This window comes from Calonectris borealis, chromosome 19 (assembly GCF_964195595.1).
Source record: "Calonectris borealis chromosome 19, bCalBor7.hap1.2, whole genome shotgun sequence".
In the NCBI taxonomy this organism is placed as follows: domain Eukaryota; kingdom Metazoa; phylum Chordata; class Aves; order Procellariiformes; family Procellariidae; genus Calonectris; species Calonectris borealis.
Genome location: NC_134330.1, coordinates 7,229,098 through 7,254,100, shown reverse-complemented (window position 1 = coordinate 7,254,100; position 25,003 = coordinate 7,229,098). Strand labels below are relative to the sequence as shown.

At 61.2% G+C, this 25,003-nt stretch overlaps 5 protein-coding genes across 5 annotated transcripts in view; 3 read left to right on the top strand and 2 right to left on the bottom strand.

Moving 5' to 3' along the window:
- Positions 1-25,003, top strand: part of MRPS17 (mitochondrial ribosomal protein S17) — a 322,974-nt gene that overhangs the window by 242,201 nt on the left and 55,770 nt on the right. The gene's annotated exons all lie outside the window — the stretch shown is intronic.
- On the top strand, positions 7,101-7,809 carry LOC142090746 (C-C motif chemokine 4-like). Its single transcript, XM_075169107.1, has 3 exons — positions 7,101-7,173; positions 7,365-7,479; positions 7,652-7,809. The coding sequence occupies exons 1-3, from the start codon at positions 7,101-7,103 to the stop codon at positions 7,755-7,757; spliced, it is 294 nt and encodes a 97-aa protein (XP_075025208.1). The 3' UTR covers positions 7,758-7,809.
- Positions 9,042-10,272, top strand: LOC142090782 (regakine-1-like). Its single transcript, XM_075169142.1, has 3 exons — positions 9,042-9,179; positions 9,612-9,729; positions 10,112-10,272. Exons 1-3 carry the CDS (start codon positions 9,107-9,109, stop codon positions 10,209-10,211), a joined length of 291 nt encoding a protein of 96 aa, XP_075025243.1. The 5' UTR covers positions 9,042-9,106; the 3' UTR covers positions 10,212-10,272.
- Positions 13,173-15,719, bottom strand: LOC142090767 (E3 ubiquitin-protein ligase PHF7-like). Its single transcript, XM_075169127.1, has 10 exons — positions 15,608-15,719; positions 15,332-15,423; positions 15,126-15,227; positions 14,698-14,822; positions 14,459-14,621; positions 14,232-14,338; positions 13,994-14,107; positions 13,627-13,771; positions 13,400-13,502; positions 13,173-13,243 (listed from the first exon to the last, which is right to left on the bottom strand). Exons 1-10 carry the CDS (start codon positions 15,717-15,719, stop codon positions 13,173-13,175), a joined length of 1,134 nt encoding a protein of 377 aa, XP_075025228.1.
- LOC142090766 (E3 ubiquitin-protein ligase PHF7-like) lies at positions 19,807-22,097 on the bottom strand. Its single transcript, XM_075169126.1, has 9 exons — positions 21,986-22,097; positions 21,710-21,801; positions 21,504-21,605; positions 21,076-21,200; positions 20,837-20,999; positions 20,610-20,716; positions 20,372-20,485; positions 20,031-20,149; positions 19,807-19,880 (listed from the first exon to the last, which is right to left on the bottom strand). Exons 1-9 carry the CDS (start codon positions 22,095-22,097, stop codon positions 19,807-19,809), a joined length of 1,008 nt encoding a protein of 335 aa, XP_075025227.1.

Genomic DNA, 25,003 nt, shown 5'->3' with positions numbered 1-25,003 from the left:
ATGGGCAGGGGAGGGGCAGCTTGGGGGGCAGCTTGGGGGGCAGCCTGGGGGACAGGCAGGCACCTTTTTTGCCCCATTGGCTGCGGCCAAGAGGCAGAGGGTTTCACAGGCACCAGGGGAGGAAGGGGATTTCAAGCTGGGAGGAATGGGATTTCAAGCCCGGAGGAGGGCAAGCATGGATCAAAAGCTGGATGGACCCAGGGCAGGGGGAGAAGTCACCTCCAGCGTCCCCCCGTCAGGGCCAGCTCCTGCGCCCTGGCCCCGCAGAGCGCCCCAGGCCCAGCAGCCCCCAACAGCACCGCACTCCCCAAAAGCTCCCCCAGTTTGGCTCTGAGCATCCCCTGGGAAAGCTCAAATCCTGACCCACTCTTTGCAGAACCTCCCCAGCTCCGTTTGCTGCTCTCGGTGGCCAATTCATCGGAATGTGGGGGGCTCCGCAGTGCTGGTGGGCAAAAATGCTCTTTTTGGAGCATCCTGAATCTCCAAAAAGAGTTCTTTGCAGATTTTTGGATGACTGTTTTGGAGGTGCAGCACCCAGTTCATGCACAAGTTATCCCTCCCCTCTCCCACCCAGCCCCACAGTGGGGGGCTAGGAAAGCAGAGCCTTTCCTTTCAGGGGGTTCCTTCCCTTCCTTTGGGGTCCCTGCACCCCGACCTTGGCACCGAGCCCGGCTGCGGGCAGCACCGTGCGCCCCGCCGCTACCGCGAGCCCCCACGCACCCACACAGCAGGGCTGGAGCAAACGTGGAGGATGGATCCCTTTGCTCTTAATCTCTTTCTATCTGCTAATTAAATATTGATGGTAGTTAAATATTCATAGAACATTTTGGCTCAGAGTTTTTATCTGTCTTCAGGCATACGTGAGGCCTTTGATGTGTTATTTTTCTGGTCCCAGAAGCCTCCAGACTTGTCAACACTCTTTTGAGGGGTTTTTTCCCCTCCTTTCCACGTGTGGCTAGTAGAGGGTTTCGGTTCTTTCATTCCCAGCTTCTTTTCCCTCTGTATCCCCTTTCCTATTATTTTTCCAAACATGGACCATCTCATCTCCCCCCCCCCGAGGGATGCTGGCCCCAGGAGAGCTGCTCTCCCTCCGTGCACACCACGGGGAGGGGGAGGACGGCCAGCAGCGGCGATGGCCGTGCCATGGGATGTGGGGATGGAGCTGATCCCCCTCCACCTTCCTCTTCCAGGCTCCTGGATTTCTCCCCAGATGATTCCCATGGGGCTGGGGGTGTCTGAGACCCTCGTGATGTCTCCAAAGGAGAAGGACCTGAAGCCATGGGGTTGGCTGAGACCTGCTGCTCTCGGTGCAACACCATCAGTCGGGAGAAGCCCCAGTGGGTCCCTGCCGGTGGGGGGACCACGTAAGGGCCCCGGGAGCACCCGGGCAGCACCCCAAGGCTGGGGACCCCAAGGCGATGGAGAAGGAGCACCATGGCCCAGCCAGGCCATGCGGTGGGACGGCACTGGCAACCGTTCCTTGGGCAGCACTGACATCTTGTGCCAAATGGAGGAAAAACATCAGCCAAGGCTTGGAGGGATGCAGAAACCCCTCAACTGCTGCTGTGCCCCAGGCCGGCACCCCAAACCCTGCTCTCCCCCCCCCACGCCCAACCCGGCAGAGCCAGGGCAGCCATCCGGTGGGACCAAAGGACTCCCGTGGGCTGGCACCTCGCCTGGCTCGTGGTCCAGCCACTGCCGTGAGCCCCGAGCAAGCCCCGGGGTCCCAAAAATGGCAAGGGCCAGCAGGACCCAGCCCTCACCCCAGCCCGCACAGCCAGTGCTCATCCCCATCGCCGGTGCCACATCCAATGCTTCTCACTTTTCATTTTCCCCACGGCAAACTCAGCGGGACGGTGGGGAGGAAGGTCCTTCCCACAGCTGACCCAGGAAACATTTGCGAAAGTATTTTAGGGAAATTTCCAAAAGCGACTCACGCCAAGGGGAAAGGGCGGCCGTGCCGGGGCTGCTGCAGGGCCACACCGATCCCTGCTCCCCCGCCTCGGAGCAGTGCTGGAGGAAGGATGCGCAAGGAAAATACCCCGGGGTGGTCCCGGGGGAAGTGAATTCATCTTCCGCTGGGTGTCTTTTCCTCCCTGGGCAGGTGGTTTCAGAAAATACGTGTGAAAAGTAACAGTCGCTAATGCCACAAAAGCAGATTGTAGGTGCTGATAGCTGCAGCCTGGGGAAAAACACCACGGGGACCCGGGGCCGGGGTGGTGTAGCAGAGCCACCCATGTCCTGGTGATGCTGATCCTTGTTGCCCATTGCTGCCTCCCCGCATCCTGCCGGCGCTGCCCAGCCTTGAGTCTTGTGCCTGGAGAAAATGCACAGAGCCCAGCAAGTCCCTAGCGTGAATTTTTTTATTATTTTTGACCCCAGCTCCTGGGTGCGGAGGATTTTATGAGCATCTTACTTGCTTTTTTGGGGTTTCTTCTTTTTTTTCCACCATTAAATACTGCTTCTTGCTTTTCAGGTTGCTGGGAAATTGTGAGGCATGTGCAAGCTGCAGAAATCAGGGTGCAGATAAGGAGGCAGATAGTGCTTTGGGTTTATTTTAGTTTTAAACCCTGGGTTTTCAAAGGCCAAGGTTGGGGAGTGGGGGGAAGAGATCACTCAACTCGAGCAGCCCAGCCCTGATCGCAATCTCAAGCAGAGGAGTTTGGTGTGAAATCAGCTTTTTAGCCAGGGCTGGTCCCTGTGCGGAGGCAGCCAGGATGCCGGGGGCCAAAGGACACGGGAAATGAGTCAGGCAGCACACGGCGGGGGAGAGTTCAGCCCAGGACGGCTGAGAGAGGATGAAACGCCGGGGGATGAGCTGCCTGAACAGCACAACATGGGTACCGCAAAGCCCCTTCCCCCGGGTGATGGGAAAGGGACCGTCATCCCGGAGGAAAGCTTTTCGCCTTTGGGATCAGCTCTGCCACAGGTGCCCTGAGCCCCCTCCAAACTGCTTTGCATTGAAAACTTTTCCTTTTGGGGCTGCCTTCCCCGTTATGGGGCCGGCGGGATGTAGGGCGACCCGTATCCCACTGCCCGACACCAGCAGCTGGGAAAGAGGAGGCTGCCCCCACACAGGAGCAAGGCACGGACTCCAAAATCAAGAGAGGGCTCCAAAACCCCAGAGATCTGCATCAAAACCACAAGATGCCCTTTGTTTCGCTGGGTTCCCGGTTCCCACAGCCGGGAAGCATCGCTGCCTTTCCCTGTGCCCAGTTAGGCAGGTTGGTCCGAGCCTGGCGACGTGGCTACAGCTTCCTCCAGCAACACCTGCGGCTTGTTCACCGCTGCTCCTGCGTGATTAACGTGTCTGAAATCGGGGCTTGGCCGTGACTTTCCTGATGAAATCTCCCCTGGACAAGGATGGCAGCATCTGTTCTGTCTCATTTCTATCCGTTTGCATCTTCTGACAGCGGGAGATGGGCCCATCCCCGCAGCCTCAGGGCGGCCGGGTACCGGGCGATGTCTCAGAGGCTGCACATCCCACTCCCACCCCGGTGAGCAGCTTTGGGGGTGAGATGCAAATCCCCGCCGGGTTTTCCAGCCTCGGACAAAAAAAAAAAGAAAAAAAACCTCCGCTGCTTTTTGGGGAAGGTGATGGCATCTGGGCAGGAGCCAGCTGGGCTCCGCAGGGGCGTGGGTGGCAGGGGGGGACTATGAGCCACCTCTTCCTGGGGACAGGCGAGGGTGGACCCATCTCAATATAAACCATCTCTGCAAGCAGCTGGGGAAGTCCCGGTTGGCCGGGGCCGGGCAAGGACCTTAAAAAAGGAAACAGCACACGCGGGGTGTGCATTTAGTGGTTATCTCACCATCAGCCCCAGCAAGGTAATGGAAAAGCTGATCCGACAGAGATTTAAAAGAGAGAAGAATAGATCAAACAAATCCTTTATAAAAAACAGACCTGACCTGGCAAAGATGTTTTGATCACGTTCATGACTTTGGCTGCCCCAGCTGCAGCAGCCATCCCATCCCGCGGGCGCTGCACTTAGATCTTCTTCCCCCGGGGTTATCGATCAGCTGAAACGAGGAGAAGCGCCGCAGCATCAATAAAGCATCTGCAAACACGACTGGAAAAGCAACTCTCACCCAGGGGCAAGCGGCATTTCCAGGGGGGCTGTGCCTCCGAGCGGGCGTCCTGGCGTGCCCGGCAGCACCCATCCTGCCCCGGCAGCTCTCTCCCACAGCCCCAGCAATGCAGCTCTCTGCGAGACGAGGCCAGGGCTTGTTCCGAGCCTGGAGAGTGACTAAGCACCGACACTCTCCCGGCGGAGGCGGTGGTTTCCCCAGGAGCTGCTTGTGCTTTCTGTTCAGGGATGCGGAGAAGCCGTGGGGAGCAATGCCCGTGTGGGGCAGCCATGGGGCGGCCGTGGGGTGGCCAGGGCCGCAGCATCCACCACTGCCCCCCGGGGCCGGTGGAATCGGGACATCCTTGTCCCCCCCAGCAGTGAGAGATTTGGAGCCCCTGCAGATTTTTTGGAGGGGGCAATGAAAGCAGGGTCCCAAGGGGGGTCCCAAATGCCTCTGCCAGCCCCCAGATTTGCCACCCTCCCCTGCACTTCTTGGCAGCAGGAGCAGGATCTGTCCCATATGTTTTGCAAGTGCCGACACCTCCCATCCCATCCCGCGGGACACAGCCCTTCTCCCCCCTCCCGGTGCTCCCACCACACCAGGGGTGATGGGAGGGATGTAGGGATGAGGCAGCATTTCCTGGGGTCCCCCACCTGTATCCCCTGCATTTCCCAGAGGGATTTCCCATGGGGGAATTTCCAGTGAGCAAGGGTGATAAAAACCAGGGTCAGCAGAGCCCCAGGACCCCACGGCACGGCCCTGCAAGAGGGGGCAAGCAAGATGGAGGCTGGTGGCCAGTCTCCAGCGTTCTTCTCCTCGCCACACTCTGCAGCCAAGGCCGGAGCCAGAGCTGTGAGTGTTGGCAAGAAGCCCCCCATGAAACAGGGGAAGAAAGGGCAGAAAAGGGTGGTTTTCAGCCCAGACCACATGTGGGACCAGGGGAGCCGTGGACCACCCCAGAGCAGAGACTGGATCCGCTCATCACAGCAGTGAGTCTCCCCATGTCCCGTGCCCTTCTCTGCATCAAACACGGGAGGGCTGATGAACTGGAGGGGCGTGAAGACTGGTTTCTCCTAAATTCATCAAGAGCTGCAGGAGCACCTGGTTTTGCCTCTGGCCCTTCTGAGCCCCCATGGACACCCCTGGCTTGGGTGCCAGGTCTGTGCAAACCCCGTAAAGCCCCATCCTGGCCGATGTGGGGAGGGAAAGGGGGATATTCCTCCTGAGACGCAGGCGAGCCCCAGGAACCCGGGGGTGCTCAGGGGCTGCCAGCTCCAGGGGTCCAGCCAGGGCTGAAAATCCCCCATGCTCCAAAATCCCCAGTCGGCAGGGTCCACTCGCCCCACGACGCAGACACCGGCGCTGGGGCTCCAGACGGAGGGATGCTGCAGGTGCCGGAAACGTCATCCCTGGAATTCCTCAGCCTGATGTATCCCAGTGTTTTGCATGGGAGTCTTTAAAATAGGGGCTTTCCCAGTCCAATAAACCCTCTTTTATTTTTCTTGTGCTTCTGTTTCATTTTCTTATTGCAGGGAATATTTTCTACCCTTAGGAGGCCACATTTACCACAGCTGGGCCAGGAGGTCCTTGGTGCGTAGGGGTAAGAAGGGGGATGAGAGGGAAAGGATGGATCCAGGAAGGGAGCCAGGCAGCTGCACCGGAGCAGGACCAGTGGCATCTGCTTTCCTCCGCTCCCTGGGGTGTCCCCAAGGACAGATTAAATGGGAATTGGGGTGATGATGGGAAGGTGCTCTGCTCCGCCAGCCGCGCACGGAAACATGAACCCTGCCTTGTCCGCACCCACCAGCCCCAGGGCATCGCCCAGCCCCACTTGCTGCACCCCACTGTTACCCAGCACATGCACCCCAAGAAATTGAGGCTTATTTCTGGGAAATGGCTTTGGAGAAGAGTAAATGGAGGGACACCCATGGTCCCACCGTGGAGGTGGCCGCCGTTCCCATTGGCAGGTCCCTGCCTGGACCAGCACCCCATGCCCTTCCCAGCCCTGTCTCCACAGCAGGGCTGCACTGCAGCCCAGGGTGGCCAAAACACCAGTGGGGTACCACCAGCGTCCCCAGCCCCGCACGGCGGGACGTGGCTGTCCACGCAGCCGGGCTGGCAGGGATGCACGTCTGCATCTCCCCGCTGCTTCCCACCATCCGCCAGCTGCCGGCAGCTGGGATGCGCCCTGGGATTTGCTGGGGCTGGGGGGAGAGGGGGCTTTTTGGACAGCTGCAGCCAGGCAAAATCTCCTGGGGAAGCCCCAATCTGGCCTCTGCCTTTCCCAGCTCAGCACGGCCAAGAACATGAGCTGCTGCTTCGGTGCCGGGGGGAGGGAAGAGCAGCCACCTGCCCAGCCTTTCCTGGCCCTGACGGGCCCCAAGCACCCCCAAAAGCAGCACAGAGCCGTGTACGTGCCTGGTGCAACCAAACAGAAGCTGTTTCTCTATGGCCTTTTTTTTTTGGGGGGGGGGGGCATGATATTTGGCTGTTTGTCCCCTGGGCCGAGATGCACAGCCATAGGATGCGAAACTTTGCGGTGCAGGGGAAGGACATGGACCGTCGGGAGCGTGTGCGGCTGCTGGGGACCCTGCAGGGTGCTAAGCCCAGCCCTGGTCCCGTCCAAGGGAGATCCCCAGACCCTCTCGCCCACCCTGGGGCTCCTGCCATGGGGCATGCAGCCTGCCCGGGCGATGGGGATGTGGAGCCAAACTTTGGGAGCAACCCAGCCACCGGCCCTAATGCTGGAGGCAGGAGCTCAGGAAAAATCCCAAGCCCATCGGGGGCCAAAAGCAGGGCTTGGGAGCAGGTTTTTCCCTTCCCAGGGCTGTGCTGGGAGGGGATAAGTATTGCTCACCCTCTGTGCTTTGGGATGTGGCGGGGGACCAGTTCCTCCCCCTGCCCACGCAACCGCTGGCCCTGGGGGAAGCCAGCCCCGCTGCTCCCCCATAAAAGCAGCCTGGCGGCCCTGATCCCGGCAGACGGCAGCTCTGCCCCGGCACCACCGAGCAGCCCTCCTGCAGCCCGGCATGACGAAGGCAGCTGGGGTGGTCTGCACCCTCCTCCTCCTCGCCGCGCTGTGCTGCCAGAGCCTGGCTCAGAGTGAGCAGTGTCGCCTGCGCCGTCCCCGCGGGCTGGGGGATGGGGACAGCCCCCAGGGCCATGGGGGCGGGTTTGCTTCATGCATGGGGTGCAAGAGGGCTCCCCCCAAAGAGTCGTCATGCCCACAGCGGGAGGGCTGAGATGGGAGGTGGGGGTATCCAAGCTAAGCCGAGCTTGCGCTGTCCCCCCAGGAGCCCCAGCCGTGCCGGACAAGTGCTGCTTCAACTTCCAGACAAGAAGGATCAAGAGAGACAATGTCGTCGCCTGCTACCCCACCAGCCCTGAATGCCCACACCAGGCTGTGATGTGAGTATCCTAAACCCAGCCCTGGGGGCAAAGCCCCTCTAGACCCTGCCAGACCCCATGCCTTGCTTTGGTGGGTCCAATCCTGATCCTCTGTGCCTCCAAGCCCCTTGGAAACTCAGCACCGGGGTCCCCCTACCACCACCCTGCTAACCCTGTCTTCTCTCTGCCCCAGCTTCAGGGTGAGGAGTGGGAAGGAGATCTGCACCCAGGCGAGCAGGGCCTGGGTGAAGAGGTACCAGCAGAGCTTCCAAGTCAGCTCCTTCTCCATCCCCAGCTAGTGGGGCGGCCGGAGGCGGTGCGGGGAGTCCCCTCCATGGGGGACAGGACACCATGAAGGCAACTCCTTTGCAGAGGTGGCTGCGGGGACACCACATTTGGATACAGCAGCTCGTCGGAGACACCCTCCCCAACACGCTGTGATGACCCTCACCACCTCCCGAAGGCAAAGCCTTTGCCATCCCCAGCATCCCACCGGGGTGGGGTGTGCCGACCCCGCGGGGCGCTGGGGTCCAGACCCGCTGCCAGCCCCGTGCTCTCAGCCCTGCTTTGCCCACAGGCAGCTGCCTGTACCCCTCGCGGGCAGCAGCAGCGTGTCGGTGAGGCTCCGCTCGCCGGCTTGGCAGCAGCAGAGGGGTTAAGGGGGAGCAGCTCCACGGTTATTTTTTGTACAACACACTGAACAGAATTAAACGTGATCTCACGCATGCAAACATCTGGCTGTGCAAGTGTCTTGGGAGCGGGCAGATCCTGCTGCCGGTTTTCCTACCCGGGTGTTAAACCACATCTGTAAGTGCTGGGGTCAGTAAGGAGCTGGGAAAAGCCGAAGCCCCAACCATGTCTGGGGGGTCTGGGGGGTGCATGGGGCCAAACCATGTCCATGCAGGCTTTGGGGAAGCCACCAGTGAGAGGGGCAAAAGGCAGGCACAGCCCATGAGGAGGGGGCTTCCCACGCTCCTCGTCAGCCATCCTAACGAGTGGAAACCCTGGCCCAAATTTGATTAAAGCTGCCCCTCAGGGGTGCCTGGTCAGGCCCCGGTGACAGCCCACAATCGCAGGATGCCATGAGGAGATGTGGTGGGCACTGCCACTGCGACAGGCACCGTGATGGGCACAGCCACCGCAATGGGCAGCCAGCGATGGGTCTCAGGGTGGGCTGGGGCGAGCCCGGTCACTACTGAGCCACTTGTCCCGGTGCAAAATTGCAAGAAAGGCATCGCAGCCGAGCTGATAACAGGCAGTTTTTGAAAATAAACTCGCTTGGAGCTTTGGCAAGCGCGAACATCATCCTGTGTGGTTTGCCGGCGGCAACAACCAACCCCAAAATAGACTGCCGGCCCCGGTGCATCACCAGTGGCGCAGAGCTGCCAGCTGCTCGCTGCACTTTCCAGCAGCCCTTGGGTACTGCAGGAACCGCAGGGGCTGGGAGAAGGAATTTCCATTCACCGGTTGCCCTTTATCGATATCTCCGGGCGGTTCTTTCCCCGGGGAGAGCCCAGAGCTGTCATGGAAAGCCTGACCGGGGGGTATATCACGCCAAGGTGCAGGCAGGAGAGGCAGGTAGCTCTCGGTGGCCTCAAAATCAGCAAGAGCTGCCGGCTGCTGGTGCTGATTGAGCCCCGGGTTGGACATGAAGGTCTTCTCCTTGGCCCTGCTCACCCTGCTGCTGATGGCTCTCTGGACTGGAAACCAGGGTGTCTCCTGTGAGTACCAACACGGATGCTTTCCCCACGGCTGTCCCGGCACCAGTCCCGGTGCCATCCCCAGCTCCTCCGGCTGACAGAGTTTGGGGGGGCCGGGGAGGGGGACAAGCGCTTCAACTCCTGCTTCTGCTATGGGTTTGGGGGCGGAGGGGCATCGCCAGCTGCCCGAGCACGGGGCTGGCCCTGTCCTGTTCAAAAGGAGCGAAAACAGGCTTGGGGATGGCTTCAGCCCCGGCACCCCGGCTGGGGAGCTCGGTAATAACCCCCCTGGGAGAGGGAAATGGGGGGCTCCTACCCTGGGGTAAAGCAGGAACACCGGGGATGCAAGAGGGGACCCCTCGTAGTGGGGGGGAGCAGGAGAGCCCCCGGGGGAGCACCCACACCACTCGTGCCAGGCGTGGGAGAGAACCAACCCCTCCCGCCTCCTCTCAGTCCGCAGCCCCTACGGCGTGTGCTGCTACAAGGAGATGATCGTCCGGCAGAAAATCCCTGCCTTCCTCATCAGGAGCTACCAGAAGACGCCTTCCCACTGCTCCCGCAAGGCCGTGCGGTGAGTACACCCGGCCCCCGCCCTGCCTTCCTCCCTGGCTCCTCACCCTCGCTCGCCCACCCTCCCCACCCGTTGTTCTGCCTTCAGGGATCCCCCAAAACAAGCCACCCCCAAAGGGTGCCGTGGGTGGGGGAGCCCTGCCTGGCTCTTCACATGCACCTCCCTCCTGCTTTTTTCCCAAACTGCCCCCCAAATCCCCCCTTTCAGCTGCCAGCCAGAAAAACGGGAAGGAAGCCGAGGTTTCAGAAATTGCTAAAAGTCAGCACGTTGGGGGGGTGCGGGGGGCAGGATGCTGCCGGCATCCCCAGGCTGGCAGGGGAACCCCAGGGCACGGCTGGATCCTGCACCCCCCCAGCTAACACAGCCCCTCTCTCCCCGCCAGCGTGGAGCTGCTGAAGGGGAAGAAGTTCTGCGTGGACCCGGAGGAGGGCTGGTTCCAGCAGTACCAGCGGCAGAAGGAGTCAACCAGCACCTCCACGTGAAGCTGCCTTCCATAGAAGCTCTATTTATTTGCATCCCGCAATTATCTGTACGTTCTCGTCTCGTTAAGTTATGGAGCCGGCTCCGCCCCCTCCCCTGTACGTCCACACTACTGTACGTCCCTCGGCGGGTTTAATAAAACGTCTCGTGCTGACCTGCAGCTGGATATGTTAGGGCACTAACATACCCGAGATGAGAAACATCTCATTCTACCTAAAACGACAAATGTACCTGACATGTAACTTTATCTTTCTCCGATTCACAACACGTCCTACTCAGCGAGAAATCTGTGTAGAATAGATTTTAATGTTTTTAACCTTTTTGTTAAAACTGAAAGTACATGCACAAAAACAAAGAAAATAAGCTATAGGACTGAAAAATTGTACAGTATCAAAACCTGAAAATACTGTTTTAAAGCATCACTTCCAATCCAACATTATCTCGCACAACTTCATGTTGCATCTGTACTTTCGATTCTTCTGCAGAAATATGTTAATGTATATTAATATATGAAATTACTTTAAAGGGACTTAATGAATAGTTGAACAGCCATTGTTTTAAAGGTTATTTTTAACAAGTGTTTGAAATAAAGATGCTCTCGATGATAAATCACTTAGAGATAAATTATTTCTTATGTTTGGATGCATACTATTAAGTTGACTTTAAAAAGTTCGTACCATAATGTACCTAGACCAAAAAAAATCTCTTTTCACTTTAGACGCAGGTAGATTGTCAATCAGCAGGAATGGCATATTTATGCAGCTGGAGTGAGACGCTGTAAATCCTGTGGGAGAAAACGGGGGTCACGCCAGGGCTCGGCATCCCCGCGGGACACCAGGAATAGTCCTGGGAGCCCCAGGGAGGGCAGGGAAACCCGAAGGGCCGAGGCTGAACCCCTCAGCTCCACCCCAAGATGAAGCAGCCCCTGCCCAGGCGTGGGGTTTCGGGATGCCCTGGGCAGCTGCCCGCCCGGTGGGGTGCGGATTGAGGCAGGGATAAAGGCAGGCGCAGGCTGGCAATGGGAGAAAGGTTGGGTTTGGGGGGTTTCATAGAATCATAGAAGAGTTTGGGTCAGAAGGGACCTTTAAGGTCACCCAGTCCAACCCCCTGACGTGGGCAGGGACATCTTCAACTCAATCAAGTTGCTCAGAGCCCCGTCCAACCTGAACTTGAATGTTCCCAGGGATGGGGCATCTACCACCTCTCTGGGCAACCTGCTCCAGTGTCTCACCACCCTCAGCGTAAAAAATTTCTTCCTTGTATCTAGTCTAAATCTCCCCTCTTTTAGTTTAAAACCATTCCCCCTTGTCCTGTCGCCATGGGCCCTGCTAAAAAGTCTCTCCCCATCTTTTTTATAAGCCCCCGTTAAGCACTGAAAGGCCGCAATAAGGTCTCCCCAAAGCCTTCTCTTCCCCAGGCTGAACAACCCCAACTCTCTCAGCCTTTCTTCATAGCAGAGCCGTTCCATCTCCTGATCATCTTCGTGGCCTCCTCTGGACCCGCTCCAACAGGTCCACGTCCTTCTTGTGCTGAGGACCCCCAAGCTGGACGCAGCACTGCAGGGGGGTCTCCCCAGAGCAGAGCAGAGGGGCAGAATCCCCTCCCTCGCCCTGCCGGCCACGCTGCTGGTGATGCAGCCCAGGATAGGGTTGGCCTTCGGGGCTGCCAGCGCACATTGCCGGCTCGTGTCCAGCTTCTCCTCCACCGGTACCCCCAAGTCCTTCTCGGCAGGGCTGCTCTCCACCCCTCCATCCCCCAGCCTGCGTGGATACCGGGGCTTGCCCCGACCCAGGAGCAGGACCTTGCACTTGGCCTTGTTGAACCTCACGAGGTTCACATGGGCCCACTTCTCGAGCAGGTCCCTGGCTTTTGGAGGTTGGGTTGGTTTTTCCCCAGATGGATCAAGGGGTTACACAGGGGCGGCTGCGGAAGGAGAGGTGCTTGGAGGTTTAGACCTGTCCTTCAGCCCCAGCCAGACCCCGGAGATGGGCACCCCTGGGGGTCACCCTGCTTCTGCCGGCGGGCTCCAGATCCCCGGGAATCACCTCGCCTTGTGGGCAAAATCCTCCCGCAGCCCCTAGAGCCCGTCCACCCACCGCGGCGGCAATGCGCATGGCAAACGGAGGAAATTGGGCCACAACAGGCCCCTCACTCATGTCAAAAATTTCCTTAAAGGCAAGAAGGAATTGAAAACGCAGATGCTTTTGGGCAGGTTTCCAGCAGGCACAGGGAGGCTGGAGCAGCCTTCATCTGCCTGGTTCCCATCAGGGCTCCGGCCGCGGAGCTTCGGAGCTGACTCTGTATCCCTGCGGTGAACGGTGGAGCAGGGTGTTCGGGAGGGTTTTGACTGTCTGGAGCTTGACGATGGTGATGAAAGGGTCGAGTGCTCATGGGTAAGAGTCCGGGGAAAGGCCAAGAAGGCAGACTGTGACCCCGAGGTCTAAATACTTTATAAATATATCAAACTAAATATTTTTGGCTAAGAAAAGGGAAAAGAAAAATAATTTAAACTGTATCAAAATAATAATTTGAACTATCTCAATGTGCCTGCCAATGAAAAGTCAGGAGTTTTGGTGCGTTTGTGCTCTCAAGCCCTTTGGGGGTCTCTGAAGTCCCTGCTGGAGCCCTGACACAGGGGAAGGGACCCACGGGCACCCCCTTGCCCTCCCCACGCCCTGGGTTCACTGCTCCCCTCTGGACAGGGCGGCCTCGGCCCCACAGCAGCTCCCGCGGTGCTTCCCCATGCCCAGTCCGCGTTCAGCTCCGGTGCCACCCAGCACGTCCCCACGGGGTGACACCAGCGTCTCACCTGGGGCTGCCAGTGCCGGCTCTTATTTGGGAAACCACCTGGCAGCACCCACGGTGCCAACAGGGGGGTCGGGGCCACCGCGGAGGCTCTTGCCCTGCACTGCTCAGGCACATCAGCAAACCCACGTGTTTGGAATGCCAAGCTCCAGCTTTTATTAGCAAGGATCTGCAGCTTTCCGGGACAGGACCTGGGAGGGCAGCTGCGTGTCGGGGTGTCCTTCGAGGACCCTCGCCCTGTGTGAGGGTCCCTGCGCCAGCAGGGCTGGAGTCTGGAGTCTGCAACAGCGGGCACGGCAAGGGGCAGGGGGATGAGGAGCCCAAGCCCAGGCCACACTCCCTCCCTCCCCGGGAGGTCCCAGCTGGCGGTGGTGGTCCTTCAAGATCCTGGCTTCTCCTTCCTCAGCCCAAGTGTCATGAGCTGGGGTGCTGTGCGAGGGTCCCTGCGCCGGGGGGGCTGGAATCTGGGCCGGCTGCAACGGCGGGCGCTGCAAGGGGCAGGGAGATGATGAGCACAGCAAGCCCACGCCACACTCCCTCCCTCCCCCGATCCCAGCCCTGCCCCGGTCCTCAGGTCCCAGGTGGCTCTGGTGGCCACGTGGCCCTGGGGACCCTGTCCCCCCGGCTGCACCCCTCACCGCTGCCCGTGTCGCTGCAATCACCGCACTCCCAGGTGTCGGCGTCTTCTCCCACCGCGGAGCAGAGTTGGTGGGTCCCGCGGGAGCCACAGCAGCTGCAGATCAGGAGCTTCCAGGGCCTGGGGGAGCAACGGGACCCACTGTCACCAAAGGCCCCCGAGCTGCGGGCTGCCAGCCCCGCCGCTGTGCCGAGCCCACCTCCACCCACTGGCAGCCGGGACTGAGCTGCCGGCATCCCAGGGATCCCCACGACGAGCTCGGCATCCCGGGAAGCTCCATCCCTCCACCCCAAGGCATCGTCTCCTCACGGGGGCTGTGGGGACCGGGGTCACCGCACTCACCCATTCTCCTCCGCCTGCTCCCGTCCCGCCGGGCACAGGCACTGGCCGGCGTCACAGGAGCTGTGCCGCTCGTAATGGTCGGCAAAGGCCCCCTCCTCCTCCCAGGCAGCATCCCTGCGGGAGCAGGGGAGCGCTCAGCCCCGGGGTCTGGGGGACCCCCCACCGGCACCCGGGGAGGCAGGGGGACATCGGCCGGAGCATCGCGGAGGGGGAGGGAGGCAGAGGGGAGGGCACCCACCTGTCAGGGATTTTGATGCCCAGGCGGAACATCTCCGCCTGGAAGGTGGCCACATCCTGGCAGAGCGGGCAGCGGAAATGGTGGAGGGCTGAGCGCAGCGCCTGGCCCTGGGGCAGAGATGGCATCAGCATCAGCGGTGCGGGTGTCCCGCTCGCCCCGTCCCGGAGCTGCGCGACGGGGTGACAACAGGGGTGACCACATCAGGGGCTGGGGGCGATGCCGCCTACCTGGATGCAGCGCCGGTGGAACCAGGCGCTGGCGCAGGCGGGGCAGACCAGGGTGTTGTAGCAGGGCCGCCCCGCCACCGCCTCCAGGCAGATGAGGCAGGGGGTCTGCTCCTGCTGCACCGCCTGCACCCGCTGCACCGGCCGGTGCTTCCAACAGAAGGATCTGCGGGACGGAGGTGACAGTTCAGCCCCAGCCCTCCTCCACCCCGGCCCCGGCCCCGCGGTGTGCATACACTCACTTGAACTCCCCAAAGAATTGGGAAACGCAGCCTCGCTCGCTGCCGCAGGGAAAGTGAAAGATTCGGGGGCAGCGCCGGCCCCGGCAGGTGACCGAGGCGCCCCACAGTCGGCAAACGCAGCACCTCTGGGGACAGCACGGAGATGGACGGCGTCAGCGCCGCGCGCCCCCGGGGACCCGGCTCGCCCTCACCCAGCACAGCCCCGCCACATTTCGGTGGGCTGCCTGGCCGGTGACTCCGGCCCACAGATGAAGCCACTGACCCTCTCCAAATCCCCAGTTTCCACAGAAATGGGCCTTTTGGGGGGAAGGAGGATCTGGGGGGTTGCTTGTAGCTGGCTGCCAGATCCTCCCTGGGGGCTGCTGGCCTGTGCAGCGCCGGACACGGGGCATGGGGACCATGGTGGGGACACGCGTCCCCGGCCTCACCTTCTGGGCCACCCGGTTCAGCTCTTGCCGGATGTCGGGGAACAAGAAGCCGTAGAAGCCCTCTTCGTCGGCTCCTCTTTGGCTCAGCCCGCTGGCGTGGTACTGCAAGAGGGGCAAAGAGGGCGCGTGCCAGGGGCTGTGGGCGGTGCGGGGCTGGGGACCGGGGGGTGTCGGGGACTGGGGGGTGTCGAGCCCCGGGGACTCACCAGGCAATTTTCATGGACACACAGCCCATCCTCACGGCACAGCTGCCCAACAACTTCAGGGTCACAGTCTTCCCGCCGGCACAGCCCACACACTGCCGGAGGACAGCGGCACCGTCACCCCCAGCCCCGCACCAGGGTGCTGGTGGGGGTAGCGCCGGGAGCGGGATGGGGGAGAGGCCGCAGCACCTTCCCACGGTGCGGGGGCCTCTGCTTGCACAGCCGGGCACTGGCCAAAATCCCCTCTGCCCGGTGCCCGGGGGGATGCTCCGCGCTCACCTTCCTCCTTGGGGTCCTGACGCTGCCTTTTGTGCGGGGGAGGCCCAGAGGAGGGTCCTGCCTGCTCCTCCGGCAGCTCTGCGGGACTCTGGGCAGGGGGGGACTGCGGCATCTTGCGTGCCACTACCTCAGCTCTCTCACCACAAGTGGCTGCAGAGATGGCTGGGCGTGGGGACGTCGGTGCCGTCGAAGACCGTCCTGATCCTCCAGCGTCCGTGGCAAACGCGCCACTGAGCGGGGGCGGTTGCGTGGGGTATTTATCCTGCCCGGGGTGTTTGTGACACGGCACCGCACGCATCTACGGTCACAAACACGGTCCCGCATGTGCGGAGCCGGGTCACAAACGTCCCCACGCCCTGTCATCTCCTTCCCTGCATCTGGGACGTGGGGACAGGCGCAGGGCTGTGATCCGGGGAGGGAGGGTGGCATGGGCTTGTTGTGCTCATCATCTCCCTGCCCCTTGCAGTGCCCGCCGTTGCTGCCAGCCCAGACTCCAGCCCTCCCGGCGCAGGGACCCTCGCACAGTGCCCCGGCTCCTGGCACTTGGGCTGAGGAAGAAGAGGCCAGGGTCCTCGCAGGACACCCTGACACCCAGCTGCCCTCCCAGCCCCTGTCCCAGAAACCTGCAGATCCCCACTAATAAAAGCTGGAACTTCACTCGTGGGTTTGCTCATGGGCCTGAGCAGTGCAGGGCAAGAGCCTCCACGGTGGCCCCGACCCTCCCCTTGGCACCCGGGGATTATTAGCCGCTGTGGCTTTTTCATGGAGGCAGCGCTGCAGTTGCAATAAGAAGTCCAAGGGCAATCAAGAGAGACTGCAGGGCCTTGGGACAACTGGGTGAGGGATCAGGAGCACAAGCAATGTTCTCCTCTCTCCCTCCAGTTGCAGGGGATGGTGAGGGAAGAAACAGGAGGAGCCGGCAGATCAATACCTGGCTCCGAGCCTGGTGTCAGCGGCAGAATTTGGGGGTTTTTGATCATGGGTGGGCCTACACGACACCAGGCCTGCTGGCGACAGACGGCGTAGACCTGTCTCAAGGCGGGAAGGGATCTTTGCACAGGAGTTAGCAAGGCTCATTGAGAGAGCTTCAAACTAGATCTGAAGGGGGAAGGGATAAAACCAGGCTCACTAGGGATAAGCCCGGGGGCGGCACGCCAGCGTTTGAGGGACAGTGAGCTAGCGAGGTCCTCCGGTCTGCCGTCTCGGTGGAGGCAGGGGATGGAGATCCACGTGCCAGCAAAGACACAAAGGTTATGGATGTGTTAGAAACCATGGAAGGGCCTGAGAACAGTCACTTGGGAATTAGGGCTTCTCCCCTAAGAAAGGTGGCGGCAGAAGGAGTCAACCAGCACCTCCACGTGAAGCTGCCTTCCATAGAAGCTCTATTTATTTGCATCCCGCAATTATCTGTACGTTCTCGTCTCGTCAAGTTATGGAGCCGGCTCCGTCCCCTCCCCTGCCGTCGCCCCCCCCCACTACTGTACGTCCCTCGGCGGGTTTAATAAAACATCTCGTGCTGACCTGCAGCTGGAGTGAGACGCTGTAAATCCTGTGGGAGAAAACGGGGGTCACGCCAGGGCTCGGCATCCCCGTGGGGACCCAGGAATAGTCCTGGGAGCCCCAGGGAGGGCAGGGAAACCCAAAGGGCCGAGGCTGAATCCCTCAGCTCCACCCCAAGATGAAGCAGCCCCTGCCCGGGCGTGGGGTTTCGGGATGCCCTGGGCAGCTGCCCGCCCGGTGGGGTGCGGATTGAGGCAGGGATAAAGGCAGGCGCAGGCTGGCAATGGGAGAAAGGTTGGGTTTGGGGGGTTTCATAGAATCATAGAGTCATAGAATCATTAAGGTTGGAAAAGACCTCTAAGATCATCGAGTCCAACCATCAACCCAACACTACCATGGCCACTAAACCATGTCCCTAAGCGCCTCGTCTACACGTCTTTTAAATACTTCCAGGGATGGTGACTCCACCACTTCCCTGGGCAGCCTGTTCCAAGGCCTGACCACTCTTTCAGTAAAGAAATTTTTCATAGAATCATAAAATTGTTTGGGTTGGAAGGGACCTTTAAAGCTCATCTAGTCCATCCCCCTGCCGTGGGCAGGGACATCTTCAACTCAATCAGGTTGCTCAGAGCCCCGTCCAACCTGACCTGCAATGTTCCCAGGGATGGGGCATCTACCACCTCCTTGGGCAACCTGCTCCAGTGTCTCACCACCCTCAGCGTAAAAAATTTCTTCCTTGTATCTAGTCTAAATCTCCCCTCTTTTAGTTCAAAACCATTCCCCCTTGTCCTGTCGCAACAGGCCCTGCTAAAAAGTCTCTCCCCATCTTTCTTATAAGCCCCCGTTAAGTACTGAAAGGCCACAATAAGGTCTCCCCAAAGCCTTCTCTTCTCCAGGCTGAACAACCCCAACTCTCTCAGCCTTTCTTCATAGCAGAGCCGTTCCATCTCCTGATCATCTTCGTGGCCTCCTCTGGACACCCTCCAACAGGTCCACGTCCTTCTTGTGCTGAGGACCCCCAAGCTGGACGCAGCACTGCAGGGGGGTCTCCCCAGAGCAGAGCAGAGGGGCAGAATCCCCTCCCTCGCCCTGCCGGCCACGCTGCTGGTGATGCAGCCCAGGATAGGGTTGGCCTTCGGGGCTGCCAGCGCACATTGCCGGCTCGTGTCCAGCTTCTCCTCCACCGGTACCCCCAAGTCCTTCTCGGCAGGGCTGCTCTCCATCCCTCCATCCCCCAGCCTGCGTGGATACCGGGGCTTGCCCTGACCCAGGAGCAGGACCTTGCACTTGGCCTTGTTGAACCTCACGAGGTTCACATGGGCCCACTTCTCGAGCAGGTCCCTGGCTTTTGGGGGTTGGGTTGGTTTTTCCCCAGATGGATCAAGGGGTTACACAGGGGCGGCTGCAGAAGGAGAGGTGCTTGGAGGTTTAGACCTGTCCTTCAGCCCCAGCCAGACCCCGGAGATGGGCACCCCTGGGGGTCACCCTGCTTCTGCCGGCGGGCTCCAGATCCCCGGGAATCACCTCGCCTTGTGGGCAAAATCCTCCCGCAGCCCCTAGAGCCCGTCCACCCACCGCGGCGGCAATGCGCATGGCAAACGGAGGAAATTGGGCCACAACAGGCCCCTCACTCATGTCAAAAATGTCCTTAAAGGCAAGAAGGAATTGAAAACGCAGATGCTTTTGGGCAGGTTTCCAGCAGGCACAGGGAGGCTGGAGCAGCCTTCATCCGCCTGGTTCCCATCAGGGCTCCGGCCGCGGAGCTTCGGAGCTGACTCTGTATCCCTGCGGTGAGCGGTGGAGCAGGGTGTTCGGGAGGGTTTTGACTGTCTGGAGCTTGACGATGGTGATGAAAGGGTCGAGTGCTCATGGGTAAGAGTCCGGGGAAAGGCCAAGAAGGCAGACTGTGACCCCGAGGTCTAAATACTTTATAAATATATCAAACTAAATATTTTTGGCTAAGAAAAGGGAAAAGACAAAAATAATTTAAACTATATCAAAATAATAATTTGAACTATATCAATGTGCCTGTCAATGAAAAGTCAGGAGTTTTGGTGCGTTTGTGCTCTCAAGCCCTTTGGGGGTCTCTGAAGTCCCTGCTGGAGCCCTGACACAGGGGAAGGGACCCACGGGCACCCCCTTGCCCTCCCCACGCCCTGGGTTCACTGCTCCCCCTGGACAGGGCGGCCTCGGCCCCACGGCAGCTCCCGCGGTGCTTCCCCATGCCCAGTCCGCGTTCAGCTCCGGTGCCACCCAGCACGTCCCCACGGGGTGACACCAGCATCTCACCTGGGGCTGCCAGTGCCGGCTCTTATTTGGGAAACCGCCTGGCAGCACCCACGGTGCCAACAGGGGGCTCGGGGCCACCGCGGAGGCTCTTGCCCTGCACTGCTCAGGCACATCAGCAAACCCACGTGTTTGGAATGCCAAGCTCCAGCCTTTATTAGCGAGGATCTGCAGCTTTCCGGGACAGGACCTGGGAGGGCAGCTGCGTGTCGGGGTGTCCTTCGAGGACCCTCGCCCTGTGTGAGGGTCCCTGCGCCGGCAGGGCTGGAGTCTGGAGTCTGCAACAGCGGGCACGGCAAGGGGCAGGGGGATGAGGAGCCCAAGCCCAGGCCACACTCCCTCCCTCCCCAGGAGGTCCCAGCTGGCGGTGGTGGTCCTTCAAGATCCTGGCTTCTCCTTCCTCAGCCCAAGTGTCACGAGCTGGGGTGCTGTGCGAGGGTCCCTGCGCCGGGGGGGCTGGAATCTGGGCCGGCTGCAACGGCGGGCGCTGCAAGGGGCAGGGAGATGATGAGCACAGCAAGCCCACGCCACACTCCCTCCCTCCCCCGATCCCAGCCCTGCCCCGGTCCTCAGGTCCCAGGTGGCTCTGGTGGCCACGTGGCCCTGGGGACCCTGTCCCCCCGGCTGCACCCCTCACCGCTGCCCGTGTCGCTGCAATCACCGCACTCCCAGGTGTCGGCGTCTTCTCCCACCGCGGAGCAGAGCTGGTGGGTCCCGCGGGAGCCACAGCAGCTGCAGATCAGGAGCTTCCAGGGCCTGGGGGAGCAACGGGACCCACTGTCACCAAAGGCCCCCGAGCTGCGGGCTGCCAGCCCCAGCGCTGTGCCGAGCCCACCTCCACCCACTGGCAGCCGGGACTGAGCTGCCGGCATCCCAGGGATCCCCACGACGAGCTCGGCATCCCGGGAAGCTCCATCCCTCCACCCCAAGGCATCGTCTCCTCACGGGGGCTGTGGGGACCGGGGTCACCGCACTCACCCATTCTCCTCCGCCTGCTCCCGTCCCGCCGGGCACAGGCACTGGCCGGCGTCACAGGAGCTGTGCCGCTCGTAATGGTCGGCAAAGGCCCCCTCCTCCTCCCAGGCAGCGTCCCTGCGGGAGCAGGGGAGCGCTCAGCCCCGGGGTCTGGGGGACCCCCCACCGGCACCCGGGGAGGCAGGGGGACATCGGCCGGAGCATCGCGGAGGGGGAGGGAGGCAGAGGGGAGGGCACCCACCTGTCAGGGATTTTGATGCCCAGGCGGAACATCTCCGCCTGGAAGGTGGCCACGTCCTGGCAGAGCGGGCAGCGGAAGTGGTGGAGGGCTGAGCGCAGCGCCTGGCCCTGGGGCAGAGATGGCATCAGCATCAGCGGTGCGGGTGTCCCGCTCGCCCCGTCCCGGAGCTGGGCGACGGGGTGACAACAGGGGTGACCACATCAGGGGCTGGGGGCGATGCCGCCTACCTGGATGCAGCGCCGGTGGAACCAGGCGCTGGCGCAGGCGGGGCAGACCAGGGTGTTGTAGCAGGGCCGCCCCGCCACCGCCTCCAGGCAGATGAGGCAGGGGGTCTGCTCCTGCTGCACCGCCTGCACCCGCTGCACCGGCCGGTGCTTCCAACAGAAGGATCTGCGGGACAGAGGTGACAGTTCAGCCCCAGCCCTCCTCCACCCCGGCCCCGGCCCCGCGGTGTGCATACACTCACTTGAACTCCCCAAAGAATTGGGAAACGCAGCCTCGCTCGCTGCCGCAGGGAAAGTGAAAGATTCGGGGGCAGCGCCGGCCCCGGCAGGTGACCGAGGCGCCCCACAGTCGGCAAACGCAGCACCTCTGGGGACAGCACAGAGATGGACGGCGTCAGCGCCGCACGCCCCCGGGGACCCGGCTCGCCCTCACCCAGCACAGCCCCGCCACATTTCGGTGGGCTGCCTGGCCGGTGACTCCGGCCCACAGATGAAGCCACTGACCCTCTCCAAATCCCCAGTTTCCACAGAAATGGGCCTTTTGGGGGGAAGGAGGATCTGGGGGGTTGCTTGCAGCCGGCTGCCAGGTCCTCCCTGGGAGCTGCTGGCCTGTGCAGCGCCGGACACGGGGCATGGGGACCACGGTGGGGACACGTGTCCCCGGCCTCACCTTCTGGGCCACCCGGTTCAGCTCTTGCCGGATGTCGGGGAACAAGAAGCCGTAGAAGCCCTCTTCGTCGGCCCCTCTCTGGCTCAGCCCGCTGGCGTGGTACTGCAAGAGGGGCAAAGAGGGCGCGTGCCAGGGGCTGTGGGCGGTGCGGGGCTGGGGACCGGGGGGAGTCGGGGACTGGGGGGTGTCGAGCCCCGGGGACTCACCAGGCAATTTTCATGGACGCACAGCCCATCCTCACGGCACAGCTGCCCAACAACTTCAGGGTCACAGTCTTCCCGCCGGCACAGCCCGCACACTGCCGGAGGACAGCGGCACCGTCACCCCCAGCCCTGAACCAGGGTGCTGGTGGGGGTAGCGCCGGGAGCGGGATGGGGGAGAGGCCGCAGCACCTTCCCATGCCGCGGGGGCCTCTGCTTGCACAGCCGGGCACTGGCCAAAATCCCCTCTGCCCGGTGCCCGGGGGGATGCTCCGCGCTCACCTTCCTCCTTGGGGTCCTGACGCTGCCTTTTGTGCGGGGGAGGCCCAGAGGAGGGTCCTGCCTGCTCCTCCGGCAGCTCTGCGGGACTCTGGGCAGGGGGGGACTGCGACATCTTGCGTGCCACTACCTCAGCTCTCTCACCACAAGTGGCTGCAGAGATGGCTGGGCGTGGGGACGTCGGTGCCGTCGAAGACCGTCCTGATCCTCCAGCGTCCGTGGCAAACGCGCCACTGAGTGGGGGCGGTTGCGTGGGGTATTTATCCTGCCCGGGGTGTTTGTGACACGGCACCGCACGCATCTACGGTCACAAACACGGTCCCGCATGTGCGGAGCCGGGTCACAAACGTCCCCACGCCCTGTCATCTCCTTCCCTGCATCTGGGACGTGGGGACAGGCGCAGGGCTGTGATCCGGGGAGGGAGGGTGGCATGGGCTTGTTGTGCTCATCATCTCCCTGCCCCTTGCAGTGCCCGCCGTTGCTGCCAGCCCAGACTCCAGCCCTCCCGGCGCAGGGACCCTCGCACAGTGCCCCGGCTCCTGGCACTTGGGCTGAGGAAGAAGAGGCCAGGGTCCTCGCAGGACACCCTGACACCCAGCTGCCCTCCCAGCCCCTGTCCCAGAAACCTGCAGATCCCCACTAATAAAAGCTGGAACTTCACTCGTGGGTTTGCTCATGGGCCTGAGCAGTGCAGGGCAAGAGCCTCCACGGTGGCCCCGACCCTCCCCTTGGCACCCGGGGATTATTAGCCGCTGTGGCTTTTTCATGGAGGCAGCGCTGCAGTTGCAATAAGAAGTCCAAGGGCAATCAAGAGAGACTTCAGGGCCTTGGGACAACTGGGTGAGGGATCAGGAGCACAAGCAATGTTCTCCTCTCTCCCTCCAGTTGCAGGGGATGATGAGGGAAGAAACAGGAGGAGCCGGCAGATCAATACCTGGCTCCGAGCCTGGTGTCAGCGGCAGAATTTGGGGGTTTTTGATCATGGGTGGGTCTACACGACACCAGGCCTGCTGGCGACAGACGGCGTAGACCTGTCTCAAGGCGGGAAGGGATCTTTGCACAGGAGTTAGCAGGGCTCATTGAGAGAGCTTCAAACTAGATCTGAAGGGGGAAGGGATAAAACCAGGCTCACTAGGGATAAGCCCGGGGGCGGCACGCCAGCGTTTGAGGGACAGTGAGCTAGCGAGGTCCTTCGGTCTGCCGTCTCGGTGGAGGCAGGGGATGGAGATCCACGCGGCAGCGAAGACGCAAGGGTTATGGATGTGTTAGAAACCATGGAAGGGCCTGAGAACAGTCACTTGGGAATTAGGGCTTCTCCCCTAAGAAAGGTGGCGGCAGAAGGAGTCAACCAGCACCTCCACGTGAAGCTGCCTTCCATAGAAGCTCTATTTATTTGCATCCCGCAATTATCTGTACGTTCTCGTCTCGTCAAGTTATGGAGCCGGCTCCGTCCCCTCCCCTGCCGTCGCACCCCCCCCACTACTGTACGTCCCTCGGCGGGTTTAATAAAACATCTCGTGCTGACCTGCAGCTGGAGTGAGATGCTGTAAATCCTGCGGGAGAAAACGGGGGTCACGCCAGGGCTCGGCATCCCCGCGGGGACCCAGGAATAGTCCTGGGAGCCCCAGGGAGGGCAGGGAAACCCAAAGGGCCGAGGCTGAACCCCTCAGCTCCACCCCAAGATGAAGCAGCCCCTGCCCGGGCGTGGGGTTTCGGGATGCCCTGGGCAGCTGCCCGCCCGGTGGGGTGCGGATTGAGGCAGGGATAAAGGCAGGCGCAGGCTGGCAATGGGAGAAAGGTTGGGTTTGGGGGGTTTCATAGAACCATAGAGTCATAGAATCATTAAGGTTGGAAAAGACCTCTAAGATCATCGAGTCCAACCATCAACCCAACACTACCATGGCCACTACACCATGTCCCTAAGGGCCTCGTCTACACGTCTTTTAAATACTTCCAGGGATGGTGACTCAACCACTTCCCTGGGCAGCCTGTTCCAAGGCCTGACCACTCTTTCAGTAAAGAAATTTTTCATAGAATCATAGAATTGTTTGGGTTGGAAGGGACCTTTAAAGCTCATCTAGTCCAACCCCCCTGCCGTGGGCAGGGACATCTTCAACTCGATCAGGTTGCTCGGAGCCCCGTCCAACCTGACCTGCAATGTTCCCAGGGACGGGGCATCTACCACCTCCTTGGGCAACCTGCTCCAGTGTCTCACCACCCTCAGTGTAAAAAATTTCTTCCTTGTAACTAGCCTAAATCTCCCCTGTTTTAGTTTAAAACCATTCCCCCTTGTCCTGTAGCAACAGGCCCTGCTAAAAAGTCTCTCCCCATCTTTCTTATAAGCCCCCGTTAAGTACTGAAAGGCCGCAATAAGGTCTCCCCAAAGCCTTCTCTTCTCCAGGCTGAACAACCTCAGCCTTTCTTCATAGAAGAGCCGTTCCGTCTCCTGATCATCTTCGTGGCCTCCTCTGGCCCCGCTCCAACACTGGGCTCCAGAGCTGGACGCAGCACTGCAGGGGGGTCTCCCCAGAGCAGAGCAGAGGGGCAGAATCCCCTCCCTCGCCCTGCCGGCCACACTGCTGGTGATGCAGCCCAGGATAGGGTTGGCCTTTGGGGCTGCCAGCGCACATTGCCGGCTCGTGTCCAGCTTCTCCTCCACCGGTACCCCCAAGTCCTTCTCGGCAGGGCTGCTCTCCATCCCTCCATCCCCCAGCCTGCGTGGATACCGGGGCTTGCCTGACCCAGGAGCAGGACCTTGCACTTGGCCTTGTTGAACCTCACGAGGTTCACATGGGCCCACTTCTCGAGCAGGTCCCTGGCTTTTGGGGGTTAGGTTGGTTTTTCCCCAGATGGATCAAGGGGTTACACAGGGGCGGCTGCGGAAGGAGAGGTGCTTGGAGGTTTAGACCTGTCCTTCAGCCCCAGCCAGACCCCGGAGATGGGCACCCCTGGGGGTCACCCTGCTTCTGCCGGGGGGCTCCAGATCCCCGGGAATCACCTCGCCTTGTGGGCAAAATCCTC

What these genes read in the sequence shown, in the direction of transcription:
- LOC142090746 (XM_075169107.1), top strand. Translation starts at nt 7,101, where the DNA reads ATGACGAAGGCAGCTGGGGTGGTCTGCACCCTCCTCCTCCTCGCCGCG. An exon ending in CTGCCAGAGCCTGGCTCAGA is followed by an intron (nt 7,174 to 7,364) that starts GTGAGCAGTGTC and finishes CTGTCCCCCCAG; the next exon opens with GAGCCCCAGCCGTGCCGGAC. An exon ending in TGCCCACACCAGGCTGTGAT is followed by an intron (nt 7,480 to 7,651) that starts GTGAGTATCCTA and finishes TCTCTGCCCCAG; the next exon opens with CTTCAGGGTGAGGAGTGGGA.
- LOC142090782 (XM_075169142.1), top strand. Translation starts at nt 9,107, where the DNA reads ATGAAGGTCTTCTCCTTGGCCCTGCTCACCCTGCTGCTGATGGCTCTC. An exon ending in TGGAAACCAGGGTGTCTCCT is followed by an intron (nt 9,180 to 9,611) that starts GTGAGTACCAAC and finishes GCCTCCTCTCAG; the next exon opens with TCCGCAGCCCCTACGGCGTG. An exon ending in TGCTCCCGCAAGGCCGTGCG is followed by an intron (nt 9,730 to 10,111) that starts GTGAGTACACCC and finishes TCTCCCCGCCAG; the next exon opens with CGTGGAGCTGCTGAAGGGGA.
- LOC142090767 (XM_075169127.1), bottom strand. Translation starts at nt 15,719, where the DNA reads ATGCCGCAGTCCCCCCCTGCCCAGAGTCCCGCAGAGCTGCCGGAGGAG. An exon ending in TGAACCGGGTGGCCCAGAAG is followed by an intron (nt 14,823 to 15,125) that starts GTGAGGCCGGGG and finishes TGCTGTCCCCAG; the next exon opens with AGGTGCTGCGTTTGCCGACT. An exon ending in TGAGGAAGGAGAAGCCAGGA is followed by an intron (nt 13,244 to 13,399) that starts TCTTGAAGGACC and finishes ACAGGGCGAGGG; the next exon opens with TCCTCGAAGGACACCCCGAC.
- LOC142090766 (XM_075169126.1), bottom strand. Translation starts at nt 22,097, where the DNA reads ATGTCGCAGTCCCCCCCTGCCCAGAGTCCCGCAGAGCTGCCGGAGGAG. An exon ending in TCCACCGGCGCTGCATCCAG is followed by an intron (nt 20,717 to 20,836) that starts GTAGGCGGCATC and finishes TCTCTGCCCCAG; the next exon opens with GGCCAGGCGCTGCGCTCAGC. An exon ending in GAGCAGGCGGAGGAGAATGG is followed by an intron (nt 20,150 to 20,371) that starts GTGAGTGCGGTG and finishes TTGCTCCCCCAG; the next exon opens with GCCCTGGAAGCTCCTGATCT.